The sequence below is a fragment of the Dreissena polymorpha genome, chromosome 1 (assembly GCF_020536995.1).
Source record: "Dreissena polymorpha isolate Duluth1 chromosome 1, UMN_Dpol_1.0, whole genome shotgun sequence".
NCBI lineage: Eukaryota > Metazoa > Mollusca > Bivalvia > Myida > Dreissenidae > Dreissena > Dreissena polymorpha.
The window spans coordinates 35,433,772-35,458,648 of NC_068355.1; the positions used below are offsets into that span (position 1 = coordinate 35,433,772).

General features: G+C 34.4%; 1 protein-coding gene across 1 annotated transcript; it reads right to left on the reverse strand.

Moving 5' to 3' along the window:
• Positions 1 to 13,670: 13,670 nt before the first annotated feature.
• Positions 13,671 to 20,427, reverse strand: LOC127876720 (uncharacterized). Its single transcript, XM_052422148.1, has 4 exons — positions 20,284 to 20,427; positions 19,670 to 19,762; positions 17,819 to 17,946; positions 13,671 to 16,827 (listed from the first exon to the last, which is right to left on the reverse strand). Exons 2-4 carry the CDS (start codon positions 19,672 to 19,674, stop codon positions 15,599 to 15,601), a joined length of 1,362 nt encoding a protein of 453 aa, XP_052278108.1. The 5' UTR covers positions 19,675 to 19,762; positions 20,284 to 20,427; the 3' UTR covers positions 13,671 to 15,598.
• Positions 20,428 to 24,877: the final 4,450 nt, after the last annotated feature.

Sequence of the window (24,877 nt, forward strand, 5' to 3'; positions counted from 1 at the left end):
ATTTTCGTTATGTCGAATAATTCGATATGTTGATATAAAATTTTGTCCCGAGTCCCGATTTAACATGTATTTATCTCAAAGTGCGAATAATTTTTCCAGTGTCAGCAAAAGGTGAGAAACTTTTTCTTTGATACTTCACCGTCCCGCTTCGCCCGGCTGCTCCCGATACTGTGCGGTAGGAAATTGATCCGTTAATTGCATCAATGATCACACGTGTGTAATGTCGTTAGCCATTAACACTTGATTAAGGCCTGTCACTTAAAGTGTCACTTTAACATTAATTAACTACAATTAATACACAGCCTGCCGAAAGGCCGAAAGACTAATTGTTTTTACAAACAACATTCCAAAATGCATTGAGTTATATTTTTGCGTATATACACCGTCGTTTACTCGACAGTTAAGAAAAATTATAACTGCATGTGTTCATGCAATTCTGTAATACTTTAAACGTCATTTTGAGGATTTAAATAGCAAAATTAATCGTGCCTCGTAAAACGCGTATATATCAGGAAGAGAGTATTATGCCACTCGGTGACGGCTTTAGTTAGATCACTTAGCAGGTATTAAGATGTTAAAAACAAGGTAAATTTTCGTCTCATTTTTTCTTTGAAAACGCCTAATCGGATATCTCGAACTCTCATTATCTCAATATTTTTTCTTGTTCCCGCCGACTTCGAGATAACGAGAGTGGACTGTATATATATATATATATATATATATATATATATATATATATATATACACACACACAAGGTAGTTATCTCTTGACACAAGAAAATCACCTTCTTCGACACTTTTTTAAGCCATTAAGTGCCTAAATGGCGGTAGATTTTCGTAAAATATGTACCATTTTGTTGGGAAAGGTTGTCTCATGACGAACAATGTCCAAAAACGGCTACTTGCCAATTTAAACTACAACACTTCTCGAACTCGTAGAAATGATAGGTTGGCTCTCGTCTGACTGAACGTTTAGGCTGATTTTATCAAGAGTAAAAGTATCGAAATACCCCAGCTACCGAACATAATCCGCATACGTACAATAAACAAATACAAGTTTATCAACTAACAACACAGATTTGTCTTTTGCCCACACCAAACACTATAATCGTTATGTTTAAATTTTTATTTCAATCGTGTACGATATACCGTCCTTCACCTTACACTATTTATCCAACTATTGGTTCCGCGCTTCAGAGTTAACGAATATCTGAAACCGAGAATTGATTCAACTTGAGCATCTGATCGACATGGAGCTGGCCTCGAAATTACCGATAAAAAAATCACGATTTACCACGATTTTGACGTAATAACGCAAACAAAAGAACAAATCTGTGTTGTAATTTATTACACTCGTATTTGTTAATTGTACTAATGTGGATTATGTTCCATAGCTGTGATATTTTGATAGTTGTAAGTAGGTGATTTTCCTGTGTCAAGAGATACCTGCCTTGTTTATAAATAATTTATCATATTTTTTTTTGTCTAAATGATGAAAAATGTTGTTTTATTACATATTGATGATGTTTAAGTGATTTGGCCACGCGCCCAGCAATTATGGTTAAGTAGTCGTTCTTTGTTTTGAAAAGCGCCGAAGTGGAAATCACGTGAAATTGGCGCTCACGTGACCCAAGGCGAGTAAACGTCACATGCTAATAAAAGTCTTGAGGATTCCGTTATGTACATGATTAAGTTTTGTATCTTTGATGCTTTAGCATTTTTTGGCACAATTTTTGCTAAAAATCAGTATGGAAGAGTTAAGGTTTAGAATGTATCTTACGAATATTGATCAATTCTGGTCAGTTGAGAAAACCAAATTGTTGTGAGAAATATCAACTCGGCCTGGCTTTAACTTATGTACTTGAAGTTTTAAAAAAAAAAAAAATTGGGGGGGGGGGGGGAATGAAGTCTGGGGGAAAATTTACCTGCATGCCTATGGTGTATTTTCCATATACCCCTAGTAATTTCCATAGACCCCGAGTAATCGAGTAGTCGGTTGAGATATAATTGTTTCACAGTTAGTGACTGATGGTGTATGGGATATACCAACCACAAATAAAAAATTGAACAAAACAACAAGCAAATCAACCAACTTAAACTAAACTAAAATGTAGGTCCACGGGTAAAACAAAGCTTAGACATTACTATTTAAGTCAGAAAAGTGATAGTGGTGTTCAAATGATTTAATCCGGATAATCTTGATTGAAATCATGTCCAGTACTCGGTCAAAGCAAGACTGCCACTGATTTTTTTGCAAAATGATCTAAAAGGGATAAATGATCAGGCTTACGAAAAAGAGAGAATGGCATGAATGGGATACCGGTACATGCATGCCATTGCGTATTTTTAAATCTTGTCCTCCATCTGTAATTTAAATATATGAAGATCATCGTAAGGTAATACGGAAATGTAACACTTATTCTTCCCAACCAGATCCCCTTCCTATCCTTTACATTCCCACCCATTTTTACCAAAATATTCACATCTCTCATCTTGTCTAGCACTCCAACTCTCGAAAACTCATTAAACATTTTTTTCCTTTCATGTTTGCAGATGAATTTCTGCGACTTTGACACTCCAGTCTATGTGCTTTTATAATTTAAATTACACGTATTCCAATCTGAAAGGTTCCCATTATAATACTGCCAACTTTTAAAACATTATTTCTGGCTTTTCCTTTTCCAAGCCTGGTATAATTTTAATGTCGTCTTCCAATAATTTCAATAATATTTCAGACACCAGTCCAAACAGCGTTTTGGCAGCTATATTTCGATAAAGCATTTTTCGTCAAAAGCCCCATACAACAGAAAACACACACTTAAAATTAATATTTCAAGTTAGAATGCAATTGATGTTATCAAAATACTCAACAAGCATATACCGGTAGGATATTAGAAATAGCCACATAATACAAGTCTCAGATTGTTAAATGGCTTTTATGTATGAAGAGAAAAAGAACTCTTTAAAAATTAGTCACCACGGAGGGATACTTGACCTATACATAACACCAGCAGACACGATTGAATACATTCAAATATTTTAGTGGTTGATTTGAGAGAAATCCCTTTGAACTTTGGCCACATCACTGTGTCTGTGCACAGCGTAAAGCATGTAACACTGTTCAGTGTAAGGAATTCCGGACTACTCTCTCAATGTTCAAATGACACATGTAGACACGAATTGTGGCTCAGTTACAATTACGCGTTAAAATCCATATCGCAGAATTTCAGGGTCTGTACACGGTCACTAAATCGTCAGGGGAAGACATAATTGACTGTTGATTAACACAGTTATGCTTTTAATATGAGAAAACAAACACTACTGAAATTGAAGTGTCTCAATGAGATGGAAATCGTTTAATTATCTAACCATAGTTTGCTGTACTTGGCCAGCACCTCTGGAAATCATTCCTGAACGCTTGAATAGGCTACCCTTATTTGCCAGATTGCTTTATTTGCTAGTTTGAATTCAATTTTATATCGAAAAACATTGTGCTAAAATGTGCCATTTATAATACGCAATGAGATTTTTAAAGACAGTCATGCAAAATGGGTCTTATGCCATACGCGCACATCATTGCTATAGCCCACCCAGCCTACGCATCTTCCAGTCTGGTCAGGAGATACATAATGAGACCATAACAACTTTGAGTGATTTTATAGGGGGATAGCTTCGCCTCTGACCAGACTTGGCAAATGCGCAGGCTGGGCTTGAGCTAGGCTGGGCTAAAGCTAGGCTGACAAAAACGCCATAAAATCCATTTTACATAAAGCGGCTATGAAAGTGTGATTTGAATGTATCGAAACAAAACTGTGTGTTAATCAAATATTAACATACAATATATTTTGATGGTGAAGAAATCAACTCATAGTAAGCCATGTGAGGACAATATGATGTGAACTCCCATAGTATAATTTGTATCTACTTACACTAATGTATGGTTTGACTATAAAAAATACACACTTCATGTGTAGAATATGCGAATTTGTGAAAAACACACACAATAGTTAAATTTGTGTTTCAAATTTAATTATTTAGACACATACATTTTCAAACTTTATTTCAAAGTTAGCATTTATGCCGAATATCTATTGTAAAGATATTTCTTGTTATATTTAGTAGTTTTTTAAATTTTGTTTTAGCGATTATAAAGCATTTTTGTCCTTGTCTATAGTATACCTATAGTTATTAATGAAATCATGTTCAACGTTTTATAAATTGAGAACTGTGAATCTAAACAAATCTTAGCTTATACTATTGCATTGTTAACACCAGTGATACAAAACGGGAAGTCAATAATGAGAAGGTATACTGTTAAGTTTATATACAAGTGAAATTTTGAAGTTTAGTTGTCCTTATGCCTATTTCAATAGAGAACTCTCCTTTTTGGTGTGACATAACGATATACTACATCACCCAAGCAAGTAGTGACATAACGATATTCTACGTCACCCAAGCAAGTAGTAACATAACAATATACTACGTCACCCAGGCAAGTAATAACATAACCATATACTATGTCATCCAAGCAAGTAGACTGACATAACTATATTCTACGTCACCCAAGCAAGAAGTAACATAACGATATACTACGTCACCCAAGCAAGTAGTATAAACATAACGATATACTATGTCACCCAAGCAAGTAGTGAATGATGTTGTTTATATTAAGAACGAGAATTCCCTAATGACATCACATTGATTTAATCGATGTATTTTGTTTTACTATCAATAGAGTCATGAAAACACCTCATTAGCTGATAAATGCAATATTCATATTGCTCTTGAATAGCCAAGGAACACACAAAACACAAGTACTTTCCTTAATCTTCATTTTTTTTGCATTCTAAAAAAATCACAATTTTACACTAGTCTACTTCTACATCCTGTATCCCTGATTTGTTTTGTAGAGCAGACATAGCAACATATTTGAGTGAGAGAATTGTTATATGATTTCATTTTAATAATAAGATATAATTAATCTTTAATAAAACATTGAGATATATCGGGGGTTTATGATGAAAACACTCCCTGCACCCTCCCAAAAACAATGATCAGGTAGCAATGTTGGTACGTTGATGTCAATTAGATGTTGTTCACACATAATTTGAGATTCTGTAGGGTGTGTGGTGGCTGAACATGTATAAAGGCATTTATAATATGTATTCACAAAGGTTTGTTTACCTTTTTGGGAAATAATTAATGAGCTAATTATTGTTCTGTTTTGAATACACAGTTGATGTACAAAGGACACTTTGGCAAGCAAGGGGCTTAAGCATTTTACGCAAGAGAAATAGAACTCGAGTCCAACTTGGACATTCACGGACCTCCTTCCTGTCTAGGTGGAAGTGACAGTTGTTGGAACAGTAATATTGTGAGCAGCAGAAATTTTACTTAAGATAGACACTTGACTCTATACTGGCCCCCTCCTGTTTAGGTGGAAGTGACAGTGGTTGGGATAGTTATCTAGTGAGCAGCAGAAATGGAATTCAAGCCAAACGTTTGACACTATACTGGCCCCCTCCTGTTGAGTTGGAAGTGACAGTGGTTGTCAAGTGAGCAGCAAAAATAGAACTCAAGCCAGACACTGGACATGTACTGACCTCCCTCCTGTTGAGTTGGAAGTGAATGTGCCTCGGATAGTTGTCAAGTCAAGAATCACAAGCCAAGTCGTGTCAGGTAAGATTACATTGATATCAATAACAGCCGCAGCCTCTGTGGCATGCAGCCCAATCAACTGAGGTTCAAATGCTATTTTGGTCAATCATTGTCTGGTGTCAAATGTGTGTTGCCTGTCATTTCAAGTATAATTGTTTGACGTCTTCATTGAAGCAATAGGAAAGAAGTTAAAAAAACTGGAAAAGTGTCACTAGTCCTAACCCAATTAAGAAGAAATCCATATTTGATACTGTGTCACACAGTGTGTAAACTGTTGTCAATTTGTGTTTAAAATTGCAATTTTAGACAATTATTCATTGCAGTCAATATTAAGATGTTCTTAGTAATTATCAAGGCATTATCAAGCCTGTTATTTATTACTTGTATCAATTATGTAAAAATATTTTAAATTGTGTTTTTCATAAAATTCATTAATTAACCTGTAACATTAAAGCATGTTTATGACATGTTCATGTCTTTAGTTCATGTCTTATCTCAGTTTTATAAAGACATTAAGAACTTTAAAAATTCAATGAAGTGAATTTTCTTTTAATTCCTTGACTCACAGAGAAGTTTGGTACAATTTTTAATTTTGAGTCGTCTCCCTTGGACTTGCGTTACTGGTTTATCTCACTTCCATTTCCAATGGTTAAAGTTTGGTACAAATTTTAAATTTTGAGTTGTCTCCCTTGGACTGTCATTAATCGGATATCTCACGTCCATTTCCAATGGTAAAATATTGTAGCCAATCCTTGAATAATGTGAATATTCCATGATGTTTGATCTATATCCCATCAGATTAGAATATGTAATATATCCTTTCATTATGCTCCCCCAAAAAATTGTGGGGGGAGCATATAGTTGCCGCTTTGTCTGTCTGTCCGTGTGTCCGACCTTCCGTGCACAGTTTTTGTCCGGGCTATTTCTCAGCAATTAATGACCGGAATTCAATGAAACTTTATGGGAAGCTTCACTACCAAGAGGAGATGTGCATATTTCAGCCGGTTCTGGTCGGATGATATTTCACAGAGTTATGGCCCTTTGAAATTTTCCATTAACTATACATGTAGTGCAATTCTTGTCCATGCTATTTCTCAGAAATGGCCCTTTGAAATTTTCTATTAAACAATTCTTGTCCCCCCAACTACTGTGCCCTCAAGATGTTTCCTTTCATCTGAAAATATAGTGCAATATTGTGACAAAAAAAACTTTGGGGAGCCTCACCTGTCTCCACGGTTTCTTGTTTACACCCTGGTGTGTGTGATGTGAATCGAGATTAAAGGTAGACAAAAATATGACTCTTAAGAGGGATTGGCAGGAATGTCAAATACTGAGAACCATGCTGATGATCATGCATTGTTTAACCCCTCAAACGTGATCTACCTAAGTTGAAGTGGGGGTGTTATAAAAAAATGAATGATCATAATCATAGATAATGTGTGTGTATTTTGAAGTTTATGAGGTCCTTCTGGGCCAGAGGCTGTATTATGTGAAGACCCAGAGTGTGTCCCAGCACTCCGACCTAATTTGATTGCTAGACTCAAGAAAGTGGAAATGAATTTTGATATAAAGCTGCAGTTTCCAGTTTGTTTGATTAAACCGAAAGTTATATAATTTTGGTATGGTCTTTTGCTGTGGGGGGGGGGGGTGGGGGAAACTGGAGTGTCCTGAGGAAACGCACCTGTCTGGTATGATGAAAACCTACTAAACTCACATGCCCTGCGAACTGGCATTGAACACGGGTTGCAGAAGTGAGAATTGCATGTACCAAGCACTGCACTAACCAGACAGCCTTGAAGATAATGAAATAATGTAAACTATTTCAATTGAGATTTTGAAAATCAGGTCAATTGTTTGCTGCATAATAAAACTAAATCAGGTCAATGTGTTCGCTGCAAAATACAACGAAAACAGGTGAATGCGTTAGCTGCATAAAACAACAAAGTCATGTCGATGTGTTCGCTGCATAAAACAACTAAATCGCATGAATATGTTTGCTGCATAATACAACTAAATCACATGAATATGTTTGCTGCATAATACAACTAAATCAGGTTGATTTGTTCACTGCATAATACAACTAAATAAGGCCAATGTGTTTGCTTCATAATGCAACACTCAGGTCAATTTGTTGGCTGCATTATGCAACTAAATAAGGTCCAGGGCCCTCACACTACTTTGGGGGAAGGGGTCCGCAGCCCTTAGGAGGGGGAATTTTCGCGGCGTTTCCCTTTTTGGGGGATTTTTTTACTTACTCTCTCATTATTTCATTTGAACATGTTTGCACTATTTTCATTGCATTTTTCATAATTTAGTATGTTTGAAAAGATTAAATTGAAATAGAATTGAGATATAATTATCATGAGACCCATCTTTCAAAAAAAAAAAAAAAATATTTTTTTTTTGGGGGGGGGGGGGGAATTTTTCCCCCCAAAAGGGAAAAAAAGTATACTTTTCAGGTGGGGGACTGGCAAATTTGATTGATTGAGGGCCCTGAGGTCAATATGTTTGCTGCATAATACAACTCAATCAGCTAAATGTGTTTGCTGCATAATACACCAATCAGGCAAATGACTGTTTGCTGCATAATACAGTTGATTTCACTTAATTGAATACCGGATAATCGAATAATTCGGTTAATTGAATAGAAATTGAAATCACCAAACCATTTGCATCTCTTCACTTTGTAAAAATTCCACATATTCTGATAGGAAATATGGCGTATTTCGGTTAATTGAATAGCCAATTTTCTATTGAACATTATAATCCACACTTTAATCCAGCAAAGAATGTCATAAATCTCCAAGGATACGCATCGTATCGATGATTTTGACAGACACGCTCAATTGACTGCCTTTGTTTTCATTTCACACCATTCATGTATGCAGCGTCTGTCAAGCGTCACGTGACTAACAGGTGTAGTATGCGAGCAAGTACAATGCAAACACTGGAGTCTCCGGTGTGCAGTCAGGTGCAAACTTTCGAATGCAAACTGTCGAGTAACACACTTCAACAGTTTGTTGTCGCTTAGAAACAATTAAAGAGTGTGTTGCTGATTAGAAACAAATTGTTGACGTGTCTTGCTCGACAGTTTGTGATAGGTGATGGAATGTTACACTATATTCTCAGTTCGTGTATATAAATCTACACAAATGCGTCACAGTAAATCATATCTAAACATGATGTCAAACAATCGAAAACGCACACATTTGTCAAAACATCCCAGTCTTAACACTGCTGATCATGTTTTCACAATAACCAAAATTAAATCCAGTATTGACCAGATTTTCCAGTAAATCAGTACACAGTACATTATCTGTTTCAATACTTAACTACCTGAAAGAGCGTAACGTCAAAGATACAGCATTCTCCTCGCTACAAAGTTTTCCTTCGACAGTGTATATACACCCATGCTAATTGTTGCACGCTTTTTACCAGGGCAATACATGAGCAATAGATGTTGCTAGCGTAAGCGTTGGGTAAGCAATAAAATGAAAATAGGAAAAACATTACACGCACCGTATGGCGTGACATTGAACATTGCTGCATAGTTTTTGCTAGCTTTTTGTTGGGGGCAAAGGAAATACATGTGGACGTTTAATTTAAAGGTAGAAAGTGTGTTTTGGATTACAAAATTTGTATTCTCATTTGGGAATTCAGCAAACCATTTATATTATATTTATAATGGATTCAATATTAAATTCCAATATTAACTTTTTTAAACGCTTTACGTGTCCAAACGATGTTTTGATTATGCATGAAAAGCACAATTTCCAGGAGGATTACACCCGGTTAGTGATAACATTTGAAACTATAACTGATTCCGTATAATTGAATACTCCGGATAATTGAATATTCGGATGTGACAAATGTGCTATTCAATTAAGCGAAATCTACTGTACAACTGAATTAGGTCAATTTGTGTTTGCTGCATAATACAACAATCAGATAAACATGTTTGATGCATAATGCAATCAGGCTAATGTGTTCACTGCATGATACAACAATCAGGTCAATGTGTTATCTGCGTAATGCAACAACAAGATCAATGTGTTTGCTGCATAATACAGCAATCAGATCAAAGTGTTTGCTGCATAAAATAGCAATGAGATCAATGTGTTTTCTGCATCATACAATCAGGTCAATGTGTTTGCTGCATAATACAACAATCAGGTTGATGTGTTCTTTGCATAATACAACAATCAAGCCAATGTGTTTGCTGCATAATACAAAATCTGATCAATGTGTTTGCTGCATCATACAATCAGGTCAATGTGTTTGATGCATAACACAACAATCAGGTCAATGTGTTCACTGCATAATACAACAATCAGGTCAATGTGATAACTGCATAACACAACAAGCAGGTCAATGTGTTTGATGCATAATACAACAATCAGGTCAATGTGTTTGCTGCATAACACAATAATCAGGTCAATGTGTTTGCTGCAAAACACAGCAATCAGGTCAATGTGTTTGCTGCACAACACCACAATCAGGTCAATGTGTTTGCTGCATAAACCAGTGCCCCAGATAATTATTTGGGAAATAGGGTTTTCACCCATTGATTTTGAATAATAGGGTGATTTTATTCTTGAAATAGGGTGCAATGAGTTCTAAAAATGCATATCTTAAAATCAATGCAGCTTTACTTCTGTTGAAGCTGCACACTTGTATTGATTCAATAAAACTGTTAACAGTAAATTATCATAATTAACTTAAATAAACTGATGTTTCATACATCTATAATCCTTGAAACTGTCAATAACATAAACTTTAAACTTTCGGCGCTTATTGGCTCTTGCTTTCCTTGTTAGAATTTTTTTGCGATCGACTGATATTTTGGCGCAACAATCACGGACGTCTTTCGACCTCTCTTAGACATTTTTATTTTGCATCGTTATAGAAACTGAAAGTGCAGGCGCTTTACAAATACATGCTCAATGAGCGACGGATTAAGTCAGATTGAAAACGCATGTATGTCGTCAAAAATAATTTGGTCGGACGCTTTATTTAACTATGAAATATAGTCCGCAGAGCGTTTGAATAACTTTGACTGTTTCCCTGCTCCGTCATCCAGGCGCTTGCTGAATACAAGCCTCGCCGCGTTACTATAATAATTCCATAGAGAAAATACCAAAAATGATTGCAGCTATTGTATCATACTCATCAAATTTGACAAATTTGCGTGAAAGTCAAATTGTCTGCGTTTTCAATACGCATGATATTGTATTTCTTTGCGTTTTTATACATTTTAATAGTGTGAAAGACGCAGCTTATCTGGGGCACTGATAAACCAACAATCAGGTCAATGTGTTTGCTGCATATTACATTTAAACCATGGCCATCCATACCTTGACAAAGAAATTAGTTTTTACAGTGATGTATAAATTTGATATTACGTTCATTGAGCAGCCTTTTTTCTTCCTTTTGGTAAATTGCTTACCGTGAAATGTTGTGTATAAGGCGCATTTGTGTATAACGCGCATGTACTTTTTTAAGCAAAAAAAATCGGGAAAAAAGTTTTTGAAGCAAAAAAAATTGGGGGGGAAAAAAATCCGTACCGTAGGCTTACTGAAAATCGTTTTATTTACATTGCCAATCTCACGCGTTCTTGTATTGTTTCAATTATTAATTATTTTAAAGACAATAACAATAACAATATAACTTGTTTGTGTGTTGTTTTTTTAAATTATATAACGCGTAAAAATAAATGTTCGATTTAAATGAATTATGCATGAAATGCACACTTTCCACTAGGATACCATCAAGGTTTTCATCAGAAGTCTCCGAAGTAACTGTCCACGATTTTATCGTGGAGGAGTACACTTAACGGATGGATTAGTGTGCTTGGTATAACTAAGACACTGACATTATCGATTGGTATTTGCACGGGGTTATTCACGCATGACTAATTCACAATTGCGTGTTTTATTTACATTGCTGATCTCATGCGTTCTTTTTGAGTGTCTATAATTGACAGGAGACTTTAACAACTCAAATACCATTACCGACATGGTGGGCAATAAAACAAACAATGGAGGTAAAAAGCTGTTTGCCGGTTCGTGTGTTTTGATTATAGCCCATATAAAACTTGACAGGTGACGCAAATTGCTTGATAATCACAACCCCAAGCTTGACAAGACTGTATATGAAAACGTGTAAATAAACACAACATCAATTATATTAACACATTTGAAAAGCAAGAAAAACCAAGAAAAATAATCATAAATATATCAGGAAAGACCTTGCCGACATACTATTGTAAATCGAAAAGTGCCCCCAAATAAATTGTGTTACCCTAGTACAGTAGGGTATAATATTGTGGGAAAAAACAATAAAATTTAAATGAAAATGGCTTCCTTGTTTTTCATTTTCTTCTTCAAATTTATTTGATTTCAATGCTCTGTACGTACCTGAAAAAGATAGAAAATATTAATGTTAACTTTATAACGTTTGTCCATCTTATAATATTCAGATTGTAAATATAACACAATTATTAACATAGTTACAGTTAAAACAACGGGGAACATAATGATGCGAGTTACCGTAACTGGGTAACTTACAGGGAAAAAATGTCTTGGCATGGCTGTAGTTGTGCATAACGTGCATCAAGTTTTTAAAATAAAATTTGGGGGTAAAAAAGTGCGCCTTATACACAATGTTTTACAGTAATTGCTATAAGGTAACAAAATTGCAGGGCATAGATCTTATTTTTGTAATTAAGTTCATGTCATTTACCCACACTATTTACCTATGTCTTTTAATTTCTATTTGGATTATTGTTTGTAACAACAAAATTATACATCTGGAGCAGTTAGGCAAACTTCTCTGCCATACAAATATAAACAACCTATAAGAAACACTCTTAAGGTAATTGTATTAAAATATGGAAAAATGTTATGTTGTAGATAATTTTATTAGATTAATATTTGCCTTACTAGGCTTTTCTTGTAAGCATGAATGTGGAAGTCCCACTTGTGTTTTCTGATAACAATTTGCCCTGTTTGTATCAACCCTGAGCTACAAATAAATAGAACACTTTTAAGCGATTATCTGATATGACTGTAAAGTGGTAAACTTTTTATCGTGTTTAACACATTTATGCCTAGCGTCTGGAAAAAAGGCCTTCGCAAACAGCGTAGACTCAGATGAAAAGCCGCATAATGCGGCGTCTCATCAGGGTCTGCGCTGTTTGCTACCCTTCTCGAAATAAAATACGCTTTTTAACAAAATACACTTTAATAAGTGCATTTTTTCTGCGCTTTCTCCAAAAAAGTGTATTTTTTCTGCGTCTTTCGTTTTAAAAGTACACTTAAGTGCATTAAAGTGTATTTTTCGAAATTGGAGCGCGTTTTTTCATAATCTTTTGAATTGCCAAGTGTATTCTTTCTGTACTTTTTCATGATTGAGTGCGTCTTTTCAATGGAAGTGTATTTTTAACTGTATCTTTTCCAAGACAGTGCGTCTTTTCAATTTAAGTGTATTTAAGTGTATTAATAAGTGTATCTTTTCTGGGTCTGAACATATTTTATAATTGAGAAACAAATGTACTTATCTTTTAAAAGAAATATTTTGTTTATCTTAAAATTTAATCAAGAAAACAAGTATTTTTTTCTATCTTAAGGGCATAAAATCAAAATGTTCAGCACACTTACAACCTCTGAAGCTTATGAATGGAACATCATTCTTTTTAATTACATTTTTGTCCATACTTCAGTTCAATCAGTGAAAGTTAATTACAAGTCGGAACAAAAAGAAAGAATGTATACTATATAGTGAATGAAAACAAAAGTGTCATTATTCAAGAAACTTAAAGATTTACTAACACAACATCCAGTTCATACGTTTCAACAACTTTATTCACATCAACATTATATATTAGTAGTATTTACAAAAACAACACAAATACAAGTGTTATTTATGACATTATCAAATGTTTATTGATTATTTGAAAACATCAAGAAAATAATACTTTTCATAATAAATATTTGAACAACAATGGCCTTTTTTTAAAATAAGCTCATTTGATTAATATTTACATCTTATTTGAGACATAATGTATTTGAGACAATCTTTTAAAATTATCGAAGGTTTTTAATGCATAACAATTATTTTAAGCCGTATTCAAGACTATCTATTCAAAACGAAACAATAGACAATCTTAAGGCTTACACTTTACTACCAACCGTAATTACTATTTTAAGAAATAGCCTTTTCACCAAGAAAGTGTTGACATGCATATCATTAATTGCATTATTACTAGTTTAAATTCAAGTTTATAAATTGCCCTTTTATTGAGCCCTCATATGACCTATGCAGACTTATAAACCAATATTACATTATGATGAATTTGTAAACTCTGAACAGAACATTTTACAGCAAATAATGAAAACACTAAGAGGATCATGTTGTAATAATGGCAAAACCCTATTGCAAAAACATATAATGCAGTGTATAATGCAATACATTGAATGTAATACAAGGATTTCAATTTAAGCAGAATCCTGCTTTTTGATGCAAGCATTTTGCTGTTTTGTCATACTCCTCCATATTTTCTGCCTTGAATCATTTTGATGCAAATGGTATCATGTAACTTAACATAAAATGTACATTATAGTACACAAAATGTTGTTTTTAGTAATGCAATACATATACTAAAAGTTATACAAAGCAATGTTGGTAGAGCAAACAACAAATATTCAGCAACAAACTACTGTATCTACACTTCAGTATTTTGGCCCCTGAAAGTTACATTTGACCCATGAACATTTCGAGCACTGGCTTATAACTTCAGGTTTTTAAAAGCTATTTTATTCCCTGGAATAACATATTAAATATATGTCTCACTATATTTCCATGCACATCAGAAATACACGGTGGAAAATTCATAACAAAACACAGAACATCTACACACAGTGATTGTAAAAAGTGGGTAATCTTGCTGTACAGACACAGTCCTTAAATCCTTCTAAGCAAATCACTTTTTCCACAAATGCATCGACTGGCACAATTTCATTCTTTCTGCCATGTTCAACTTTAATTAAATGGGTCAAACTGTTATGAAGCAACCCAGTCACTTTCAGGTCTTGAGTTAACGCAAAACATTTGTTGCTGACAGCGTCATATACAAAAAACTCTATTGATTTAATGCATCCATTGTCTAACAAAACCGTGTGGCAGTTTCTCTTCTGCATTCGTTTGTAATTTTTGGACGAGATCAGTTGTCCCTTTAATTTAATTCGATGTACCTTCTGGAGGGAGCAGACATCTTTTCCAGTGTACTGCTTCACCTCTTGTTCGACTTGCAGATTTTGGACGTCAACTGGATGCATCTTCCCCAACAAACTGCAGTTCTCACATTCTTTTTTTGTTTTTGTCCTTCTTCCAGTGGTCAACATGTCCAATGCAAAATCCCTTAGATTGTCATCTTGTATGGCAGCAGCCTCACCATGCAACTTTTTCTGCACTAGCATTGTCTGCAACAGTTGCCGACAAACGTTGCCATTCCCATGGGCTGATTTTAGCAAAGTCCCGTTCATGTCTTCGAACGAGAAGCATGACCAGCCCCACAGCGGCCCATGGAGTCTTGCATAATTGGCTATATGAAATCCAATATTGTGAATGTTCAGGCCACAATGTTCCACGCCATACAGGTTTTCAAAAGTTATCTGAAATTTTGTCAAGCTTAGCTCGGCTTCGTCGATGACTTCATTCTCAAGATTTTCTCCTAACAATTTGAAAACACCTTCAACCAGATAACACAAGTTTTCCATATATTGAGGCGGAAGAATACCTTGGAGACAGGGGACACTATAGAACAGCAGCCAGTGCTGAAATTCGGATGCCTTCCAATGGCTCAAATGATCATTTATTGACCTTGGAAGTCTTGACATGTTGTCAGTTGGTCGCATATCAGAAAGTCTTCTGTCAACTTCTTTTACTTGCCCTCCAATGTAATATGGCTGCCCCTTTGATGTTTTTCCAGTCCACAATGTAAGGAGCTTTCTCGTTGTTCCCAGCAGAACACCATGCATATAGTCTGGAACAACCCATGGACTGGATTAAAATGGTCCACATCGAACAACACGGAAACATCTTTGATTCCTTTTTGGGCCTTTCCAGTCAATATAGCTTCTTCTGCATTTTTCAGTATTGAACAGCTTGTTCTTAAGGGACATGGGTCTGATACAGGAAAGGCTTTCGTGTGGCCTTTTCCTTTTTTTTCCACAACACCCTCTATTTCGCAAGTAACACATGAACATTGTCCATTGTGGGGGACCATTTCCATAACTTGCGATTTTGCCTGAAGGTCCATTGTGACACACGTCAGGGTGACATCAACTCTTTTTCCATCTAGCATGATTCCATTGTGGTGAAGAGAGTTTAGCTCTGTGGTGAGAGGTTTCAGGAAAGTCCTAAAAACAGGCTTTCCTCTTCCCTGCCAGATCCCCCAGACAATTACATTTTTCATAAGAAACCTCTCGGAAGGCCTCAACTCATTTAGCACCAGGAAAACTGGCCAGAGACTGACAGCCGAAGAATGGTAAAGGGGCACTCCATCCGTGTTCATAGTAAGAGTGATTCCATTGTTAACTAATTTATTTCTTTCCATGATATCCAATATCTGTGAATGAATGGAAGATGTAGCGAAGTATGACTTGCTTCGTTTCAAATGCTGGTGTTCAGCTGGTCCCAAGAACCGTAATCCACTGCATATTGGGGAAACGCAATGAAAGATGTCTTTGTCCTCGGGAAACAAACATGAGCAAAGCTCACAATAATCAATTGTTTCTACATGTGCGTCATTTAGAGATTGTTTCAGGTCTTCTTTTGACAGGTCTACGCTCCCACAGATATTCAGCAGTCTTATGAGCTGATCTGATGCTGTTCCAGTCAGGCGCATCTTTGATATATATGTCAGAACCGCCGAACATTTGTCTTGGCTAGATATGATTGTTCCATCTGTTGTCAATGAAGAATTGCTCTCAGGGCCTTCATTTGATGGTTCATACAAATCTTCACTTTGTTGAGTAACCGTTTCAACAGGTGGGTCCCTCGGTTTGTGGTCAGCTCCGGACTGATGTCTTATTTTAGTCCTTTTAGGGACGGGCAATGATGTATCGAATTCGTATGCCTTGTATGATCCTCTGTCTGTCAGCAGATCATCTAAAAAGAAAAAGAAAATAATTAAAAAAGCTAGGAGATAGCCATGTGACAGTACTCCTTATACAACATGATCCAAACTCGTCCAGCATTTCCAAATAAGCACTACTGTCAAAACACAGAATAAAATATCTGAAAAAGGCAAAGATGTATAGCCCTACCACATATAAATGGTGCATTCATTTCATATTGTCCTTAACTCATGATATGTTTTATAATTAAATGAAGTGTCAATTTTCCAACTATTGTTTACTGTTGTGAAAAAGAAAAGATAGTTCAATTATTTATTGAACATTGCTTCATCCAGACAATCTGACAAAACAACATTGAAGGACAGACATGACAAATGGTAAATCAGTAGTCCTCAACAATGAAATCAGTATGCGACAAAAAAATATCTTAGCAAAGGGGATGGTAATGTGCTACCAATTTATTTCTTTATGATCTCAAGTTGGAAAGTATTTTCGTAAGTCAGTTCAAATCTTTATCGTTAAAATCGTATTGATTAAACAAACAACCACACACATAATCATACCAAGATGAAATTGACAGGAATAATGAAATGAATAAATTGTAACCTTAAAAAGTGTCCACGATGATAGGGTCATTAATAACACACAAGAAATAGACAGCCACCTCCCTAACAAGAGCTTGTAACAGTAGTGCCAAATCCCTGCCGAAATGTGTTTGCTTGTATGAGAACATTGGTTTTAGAAAGTAGAATAATATTTGTAAAACATGGCACCTGTTTCATCTATTTAAATTTCAAGGATCAATTAGTTATATAGTGTTGGAGTTTATATTCTAAGTTTAAAGTAAATCCATTGAATAGATTTGGAGTTATGCTCTGGACAAAGTTTCGGACAGAAGGACAGACGGACGGAGACAATAACTATATCCCTTCAAAAAATTTCTGCGTGGATAAAAAGCTCATGTTACCATGTAAAAGACCATTGTCAAATTCCAGCAAATTTTAGCATAAGACCCTTCTTACCTGGCATATCAGCGGAGGGATGTTTGCTCCTCATGTGGGTCTGAAGACGTTGTTTACTTGAAAGACGTAAACCACAAACATGGCATGTCTGTTGGTTACTTTGGGGTCCAAGATACACCTGGCCTTCCCTGAAAAAGGTTATTGAACTTTGTTGTGGTTTCAAAACACAGACAAATTTAAACAGCAAATAAAATATGAGCAGAGTATATCGACAAGTTAACAAAGTTATAGTCAGTGAAGGAACAAGTTATATTCAGTGAAGAACAAAATTATTTGGATAAATGAAATTAATTGAATGAATAATGATGGAAACATTGTTTTAAAAACTTTCATTGTGTAGATTAACTAGCCATCTTGGTTAGTCAGGCAAAACATTTTGTGGTACAGGATTATGCATGGCTTTTGCGAAGCTATTTCAGAATATTACATTTTGTTAAAACACTTCTCTTACTATTTCTTAGTGCTGCAACAATACGCCATAACCGTATTGCAATATATTGTCAGTTCAAAAACCCGTATTGCAATATATTGCAATATATTGCAATATATTGCTTACTTGTACCAGAATTATAACTCGCCAGCTAATCACCAAAACCAACTTAATTACATGAACATAACCTTTGTATTGTATGTTTAGGCTCTAGTTATATCCTATTGGCAATTCTAGCCTTTTTTACAAAATGCATTATAAACACAATTAACTCTTATTTTGGCTTTACAAAGAATTTTGTTATAAATGAAAGATTAGTATTGTCATTTTGTCCATTGGATATTCCCATTAAACATTAAAAATTCTGCGCAATTGTGTGCTGTATACTTTATAGAATAAATCTCTGGGACATTAACATTAATTTATTATAAATATGCTACAAGTACAATATGACCAAGTCATTACTGTTTTATTCAAACTGGTAAAGCATATTTATTGCTCAGTTTACAAAATTTTGTGTGCCGCTCAAGTGCGAGAACAAATTGGATGTTCCGCCACAACATTTGACACCATCCTTACACCGCTTACAATATCCTACCCCTTCCTCGATCTCATTCGTTTCTCTCTTCCTTTTAAGACTTAAATATGCCCAAAACAACACTTTTTCCCTTGGAAATGTCTATAAAGTCAAACTCGGCGTTCGTTTCGTCTGCCATTTTGAGAACTATTACAAAAGCCGACAAGAAGATTAATAACCCGAAAGAGAATTGTGGATGTTTAAAAGCCGGTCGTGTAACTTATCAGAATACTGTTACGTAATTTGTTTTGGATCATTATTACTTCTGTTTATAATAACATTAATTTATATTTTTATTATGTAATTAATTGTGTTTTTTTATCGTATTTACATAAGCTTCATCTTAAATATAACAGTATGACACGCAAAAGATGATCTTGCGGACTCCCATGTAACAACGCTACTCCGTATACTAGACTTTTAAGAATGCTAGTTTTACGTAACACATTTATTTTTTCTAAACACCGATTTGTTTTGTTTTCTTTGATATCGTTATTTCGGATGGCTTTTCTGGGCGAAATGTGGATGATTTTTTGTAGAATTTTTGTACCGGTATGATGAAAATCGTATCGCAATACAATACGCGGATTGCGTATTGCGATATATACCAATATACCGGTATATCGTTGCAGCACTACTATTTCTACACTTAGTCACTATCTAGGTTGGTGCTAAGAAATCTGTATAAGAAGCCAAAAATTCTGTTATTTAGAATGTTAGCTAAGAAAGTTCTAAAATCTGTTTTATTTCAAAATATAATTCATACATACATTTGTATAGCCAAATTGAGCAAATTGAGTTTTCAGTAACCGTAGGGTGTTTTGTGGATTGATAATGCACTTACATCATGGATGGATGCTAGACAGGAATCAATGGTCGGATGTTTTCTCTAATGTGCACCTTCAGCATGACATTATCACACTGTTCCAACTTACACCTGAAAAAAGATAATAAATAAATGGTTACCTTAGCTCTAATAGTCATCACGTTCACATGAATGAAACCATTTACAACGCTACCCCCCCCCCCCCCCCCCCCCCCCACCGCACTTCAATGTGCCCGAAAACCAAATTTATCTTATGAGACAGTCTGTTTGGGCGTATGATCAAAGGCCAAACCATCATGTAGAAAAAACAACGTTTTCAAGCCAAGGCCATTTGCCTATTTATTATTGTGCAACATGTCTTTTTGTCTTTATATATAATCAAGTTATGCCTCAAGGATTGGTTAGCAGAAATATTTCAAAACAACTGGTTGTGTTTTGTAAAGAATAATTTGAAATGCCTGTCAGCATGTTTATTCATGAGGATTGAACTTGTCATAAACTTTGTAAAACTTTTGAATTTTTGTTTAGTATTTTTGTTAAATGACAACAACATCCGACACAGTTTTTAGGTATTGGATGTTATATTCACATATTTTTTAACAAATGCCCTGCTAGCAATACAGTTTACTTACATCATAGGCGTTTAACATCTTGAATGAAATCAGCATGAAGTTGCATCAATCTTTGCAATTAAACCGGTCTATGGGCTGACCTGAAATGTAAAAATAGCTGTAGTAACTAGTTGCTACTTACTTCAGAGATTCAGATTATCAGAAAAGTTACACCAAAATAAATTATAAGGGGGGTTATGCAAGACACTTATTAATTGATATATGCTCTGTTGTTTAGACAATACCATGGATGCTGTGGGCATAGCTTCAACTCACAAGTTATTAAAACGCAACAAAATATAAAATACTTCACAATCTGACATTAATTATATTTAAATATTTTAACATTGCAACCAAATGCAGACATCTTGTTCACAATCACTTACATGAAGAATCATCTCAGATTAGCATGGATGTTTGTCAAACAGTGCCATCTATCAGATAAACAAGGTGCCTGAAATGAAAAATAAATAAAAATTATGCTACAATGAAATAACAAAAAGGTCTAAAGACAAGAAGAAACTGATCTGTTGTTAGTTTTACATACGTATGATAGACAACACCGTATCCTACATGCTCCCATAAGTACTATATGCTCAGTATAGTACAGCTCAAAATTTTATCGAAACTATTTTAACAAGGTGGTGGTTAAAAGGCAAACAAATATTCACAAGTACAATCAGTGTTTCCAAATTACGTTATTTCTAATTTACGCAATAACAAGTCCAACTAAACGTGTGTTTTTTCACGTATAAAAAATGATTATACACGACGCAATATCGAAATACATATTAAAATTAACTTGAGATTAATTCCAAGAAAGTTGCTGGGACGAGACCGTCCTCCTCTAACAGTAATAATAATATAATCTTATCATCAAAATATTTTACATTTCACTGACTTATTTTAACTATTATGAAGCTATTGAAATATAACACAAATTTCTTAAAATACTCACCAATTTGAGATAACGGTTTGAAGAATCTGTCTGTATCGTTCATATTTTTCAATTCAGTTTGAAAACCGGATGTAAACAATGACTGCAGTGTCACGTGACTTCCTATGTTTTGAAGGGAGGTTACACTGCACTGGGAGTTAGACTTAAATATACAGCTTGGTATAGTCTAAGATGAAGTCGATGTATCACGACTGCAAATAACCAAAGATCTATAAAAAAAAAAATAGATCTTTGAAATAACGTATCACTCGTTCCTATTATCTTTTGCGCGGTTCCGAAAATTTTCTAAACAATGACAATATAGCTAAACAATGCGTACGTGAGCGACATGGCATTTCGTAACCACAGTTGTCGTTTAGCAACCAGAAGTTAAATAATCTAGTTAATTCCGGTTTATTTTTTTCTGACGCGAGATAATCTATCCGAAGTTAAGTGTCATAAAATTTCAATGTTTCAAACCGCTGGGTCATACCAGCATGCGTTTTTAGAACAATACCGCCTCTCCGATGTAATTATACATAATGCAGATAACGACAAGGATCCCCATGTGATGAGAACTTACTCATGACATCAGACGTTGCCCTCAATAATTCTGTCTCAAATATGTTTGTTTTCTTTGATACTTCTAATTTATTCACATGATATATATAATCTTATATAAGAAGGACCATACGTAAAGATATGAACGATTTAAATTATCGGTTCAACTAAAATTATGAAATCTGAATTATTTTGTATAAAAACATTTAAAAAAGAAAATTGCAAGCACACGTAAGGCAGTTTTCATTTTTCCGATGACAACTTAAATTTTCGAATCGATTTTGTGTTATAAGAATAAGAGTTCCTTTGACTGTATGTATTCTATTTAAACAATTGCATCAAATTAGGAAATTAAAATTGGCATTTAATTGAAACTCCATTGTTTGCTGTTAGTTTGACACATTTTTAACAAGTGCATATCAGACAGTACAACGCTATTCACGTTATTAAGCAGTATTACATTAGGTAAACGTTTTATAACTGCGTTTTTAAGTTCGTTTTTTTTTTTTAACATAAACCCATTAAAAGACGCAAAATCTATTGTTTGCTTGCTTAAACATTTATTGGAAGAGATTTGGTATATCAGAACATATAAATGCGATTTACAATCAATAAAAGTCATCGAGAGTCCATATAGGACATCAGTCGTTATTAAGATCTGGAAGTTAGCTAGTTTCGGAAAAGACTATACTAGTGCTTATATATAACACTGTATTATATATTTTATTTATAAGTCATCAGTATCATTAACCTCCAGAATGGTAGTATGTTATTGCTTGTTTAATGATATCGTATATTAAATAAGCGCACTATCTATATGCGAATCAGGCGAAAATGAAAGTAAATTGATCGATGGAATTCTTTAATTGTCGAGTGTTTCATTTTAAACAAAACCTCGCACTCATTTTAAGGGTTTGAATAAAATGCGTATATAAAGCTTATTGGCGATGTTTTTATTTAAACCAGACATCTATGATTAATCAATTAAAAGTAATTGTTTGTTATTTGTAAAAAAAACAACAGCAGTTTGAAGTGTCCATGCATACAAATAAACTACAAAAGCATCGTAGCGAGAAACTGTTAAATTCACCGATTAAGTAATTGTTTCACAGTTCTTCATTCAAAGACAAGGAAAGTTATTTCTGAATAGAAAGCAAAAAGGGGGTCGTGAAGGAATAAATAGCTTTCATTTTTCAAGAGCTTTGATGCAAACACATTTACCACATCAACAAATGTTATTGTTTCAGAAAAGGGATTTTAGAATATATTGGTTTAGGTGAATAACTCTGCACAAATCTTAATAAACAATTATATGTTCTTTGTTTGTTTTCGAAATAGAACAGCCATCAAAACGTTAGACAATTCATACCGATACACAATAAGAAATATCACGTTTATCGACGAAACTTTAGGAAATATTTGACTTGATTTGACTTTGCTGTGAAAAAATCTTTGAACGGAGGCGTGAAAAAAAACACATAGTTCTGATTTTCCGGGGCCGTTTGTCCGGATACCTAAATAAACTTCGCATGATTCACTTAATGATGTAACTTATGCTTATTTTAATGGAAATTGGAATTAACATTAAATTTTTATTAAAATAAAAGGCATTTTAAGTTTTAACGAAAAAGTATTTATGATATCAATATTAAGGTGTATTACGCTTATAAAACCATCATGAGCATTCTACCTAAACTACATTAAATCTATTTAGCATTTTAAATCTGATCTGTAAACAAAGATTATCGATAGAAGGATATAATTTATTGCTATTGCAAGCACGTGCCATGCAACGCCATATGGTACCTTCGCTTGTAGAGCCCGAGGCCAGAAAACGATTGCAAAGTTGTGATAAACGGGGTATTCAATACCGGATGTAAGTTTGAAAGAAAGCTAAAATTAGATAATGACCAGACAGTTACTAACTAACAACTTAGTGTCATAAACCTACATGTGGCAGACGACTATCTGTCACTTATCAACATTTATGGTACATTCGGGTCTTTGAAGAAGTATTGAGCAGTTATTTCATGCAAAGATCTATCAATAGAGTGACGTAATGCAAAATTTAATATGTTGCCTAAATTTCATATTAAGGTATTAAGGGAATGGTCAAAATAAGCATTCGTGTGCCCTTATCAGACTATTAAAGTTGTATACAGATTGTTTCCAATTTAATCATACCTATAAAGAAAAAAAATATGTAAATATTTTTAAGTTTAGTTTTTGCGTCTGTATTTAAGTTATCCTTTTTTCTTAGTATCAAACTGTATGTTTGCCAACATCGGATACATATGAACAAAATAAATAGAACAAATGAAAATATAATGAAAGCTATCAATAAATGTCGGTGTTAATTGCTACTCATAGCAAATTTAATTTTGTCAATATGCCTCCCGACAATATATAAAATTTGTGTTGTATTGCATTGTTTTGTACAGGTTTATTGTTTATTACGTTTTGTGTACATATTACTCAAATGACTTGAACGCAACTGTAGATTCTCTCTTTCGAAAAAACTGTATGAAACACTATTATTTATTGCACCAATATTGTTATTCAATGTAAAAGAAAAATATCATCACATTTCAATTATGTGCGTAGGAATCGATGTCCGAGATTCACGAGTACTTAAATGAACAACACGCGATACAGGTGTATCGTAAACCGTAATGTGATAGTGAAAAATAAACATAGCAATGTTGTGATTTGTGGATATGCATGCAAATCATAATAATGAATTTACTTTACGGCTGACTTATTTTCAAACATAATGTAATAATAATAAATTGCTACAACATTTTAATATCGTTCCTTTCAAACATGTGTGTGTCAATTGTATACATATATGTTACTGTAAAGGGTTATTCGTAACATAGTTATGCCTTAAAATGCATTTTTTTTTAATGTGCATTATGAATTGAATTGAAAATAATCTCATAAGTTTAATATTTTTTCTAGCCATTGATATGACTACGCGCATCTATGTTCTCGGTATTTCTTCGGGATTACTCGTTAAATTCCGTCAATGACAGAAAGCCAATCTGAACGCTTCGGACAGTGCTACACCACGATCGCCGTTATGGCGGAATTGTCCGAGGGTTTCCGATTGGACAG

What these genes read in the sequence shown, in the direction of transcription:
- LOC127876720 (XM_052422148.1), bottom strand. An exon ending in TCCCTCCGCTGATATGCCAG is followed by an intron (nt 16,828 to 17,818) that starts GTAAGAAGGGTC and finishes TTTTCTTTTTAG; the next exon opens with ATGATCTGCTGACAGACAGA.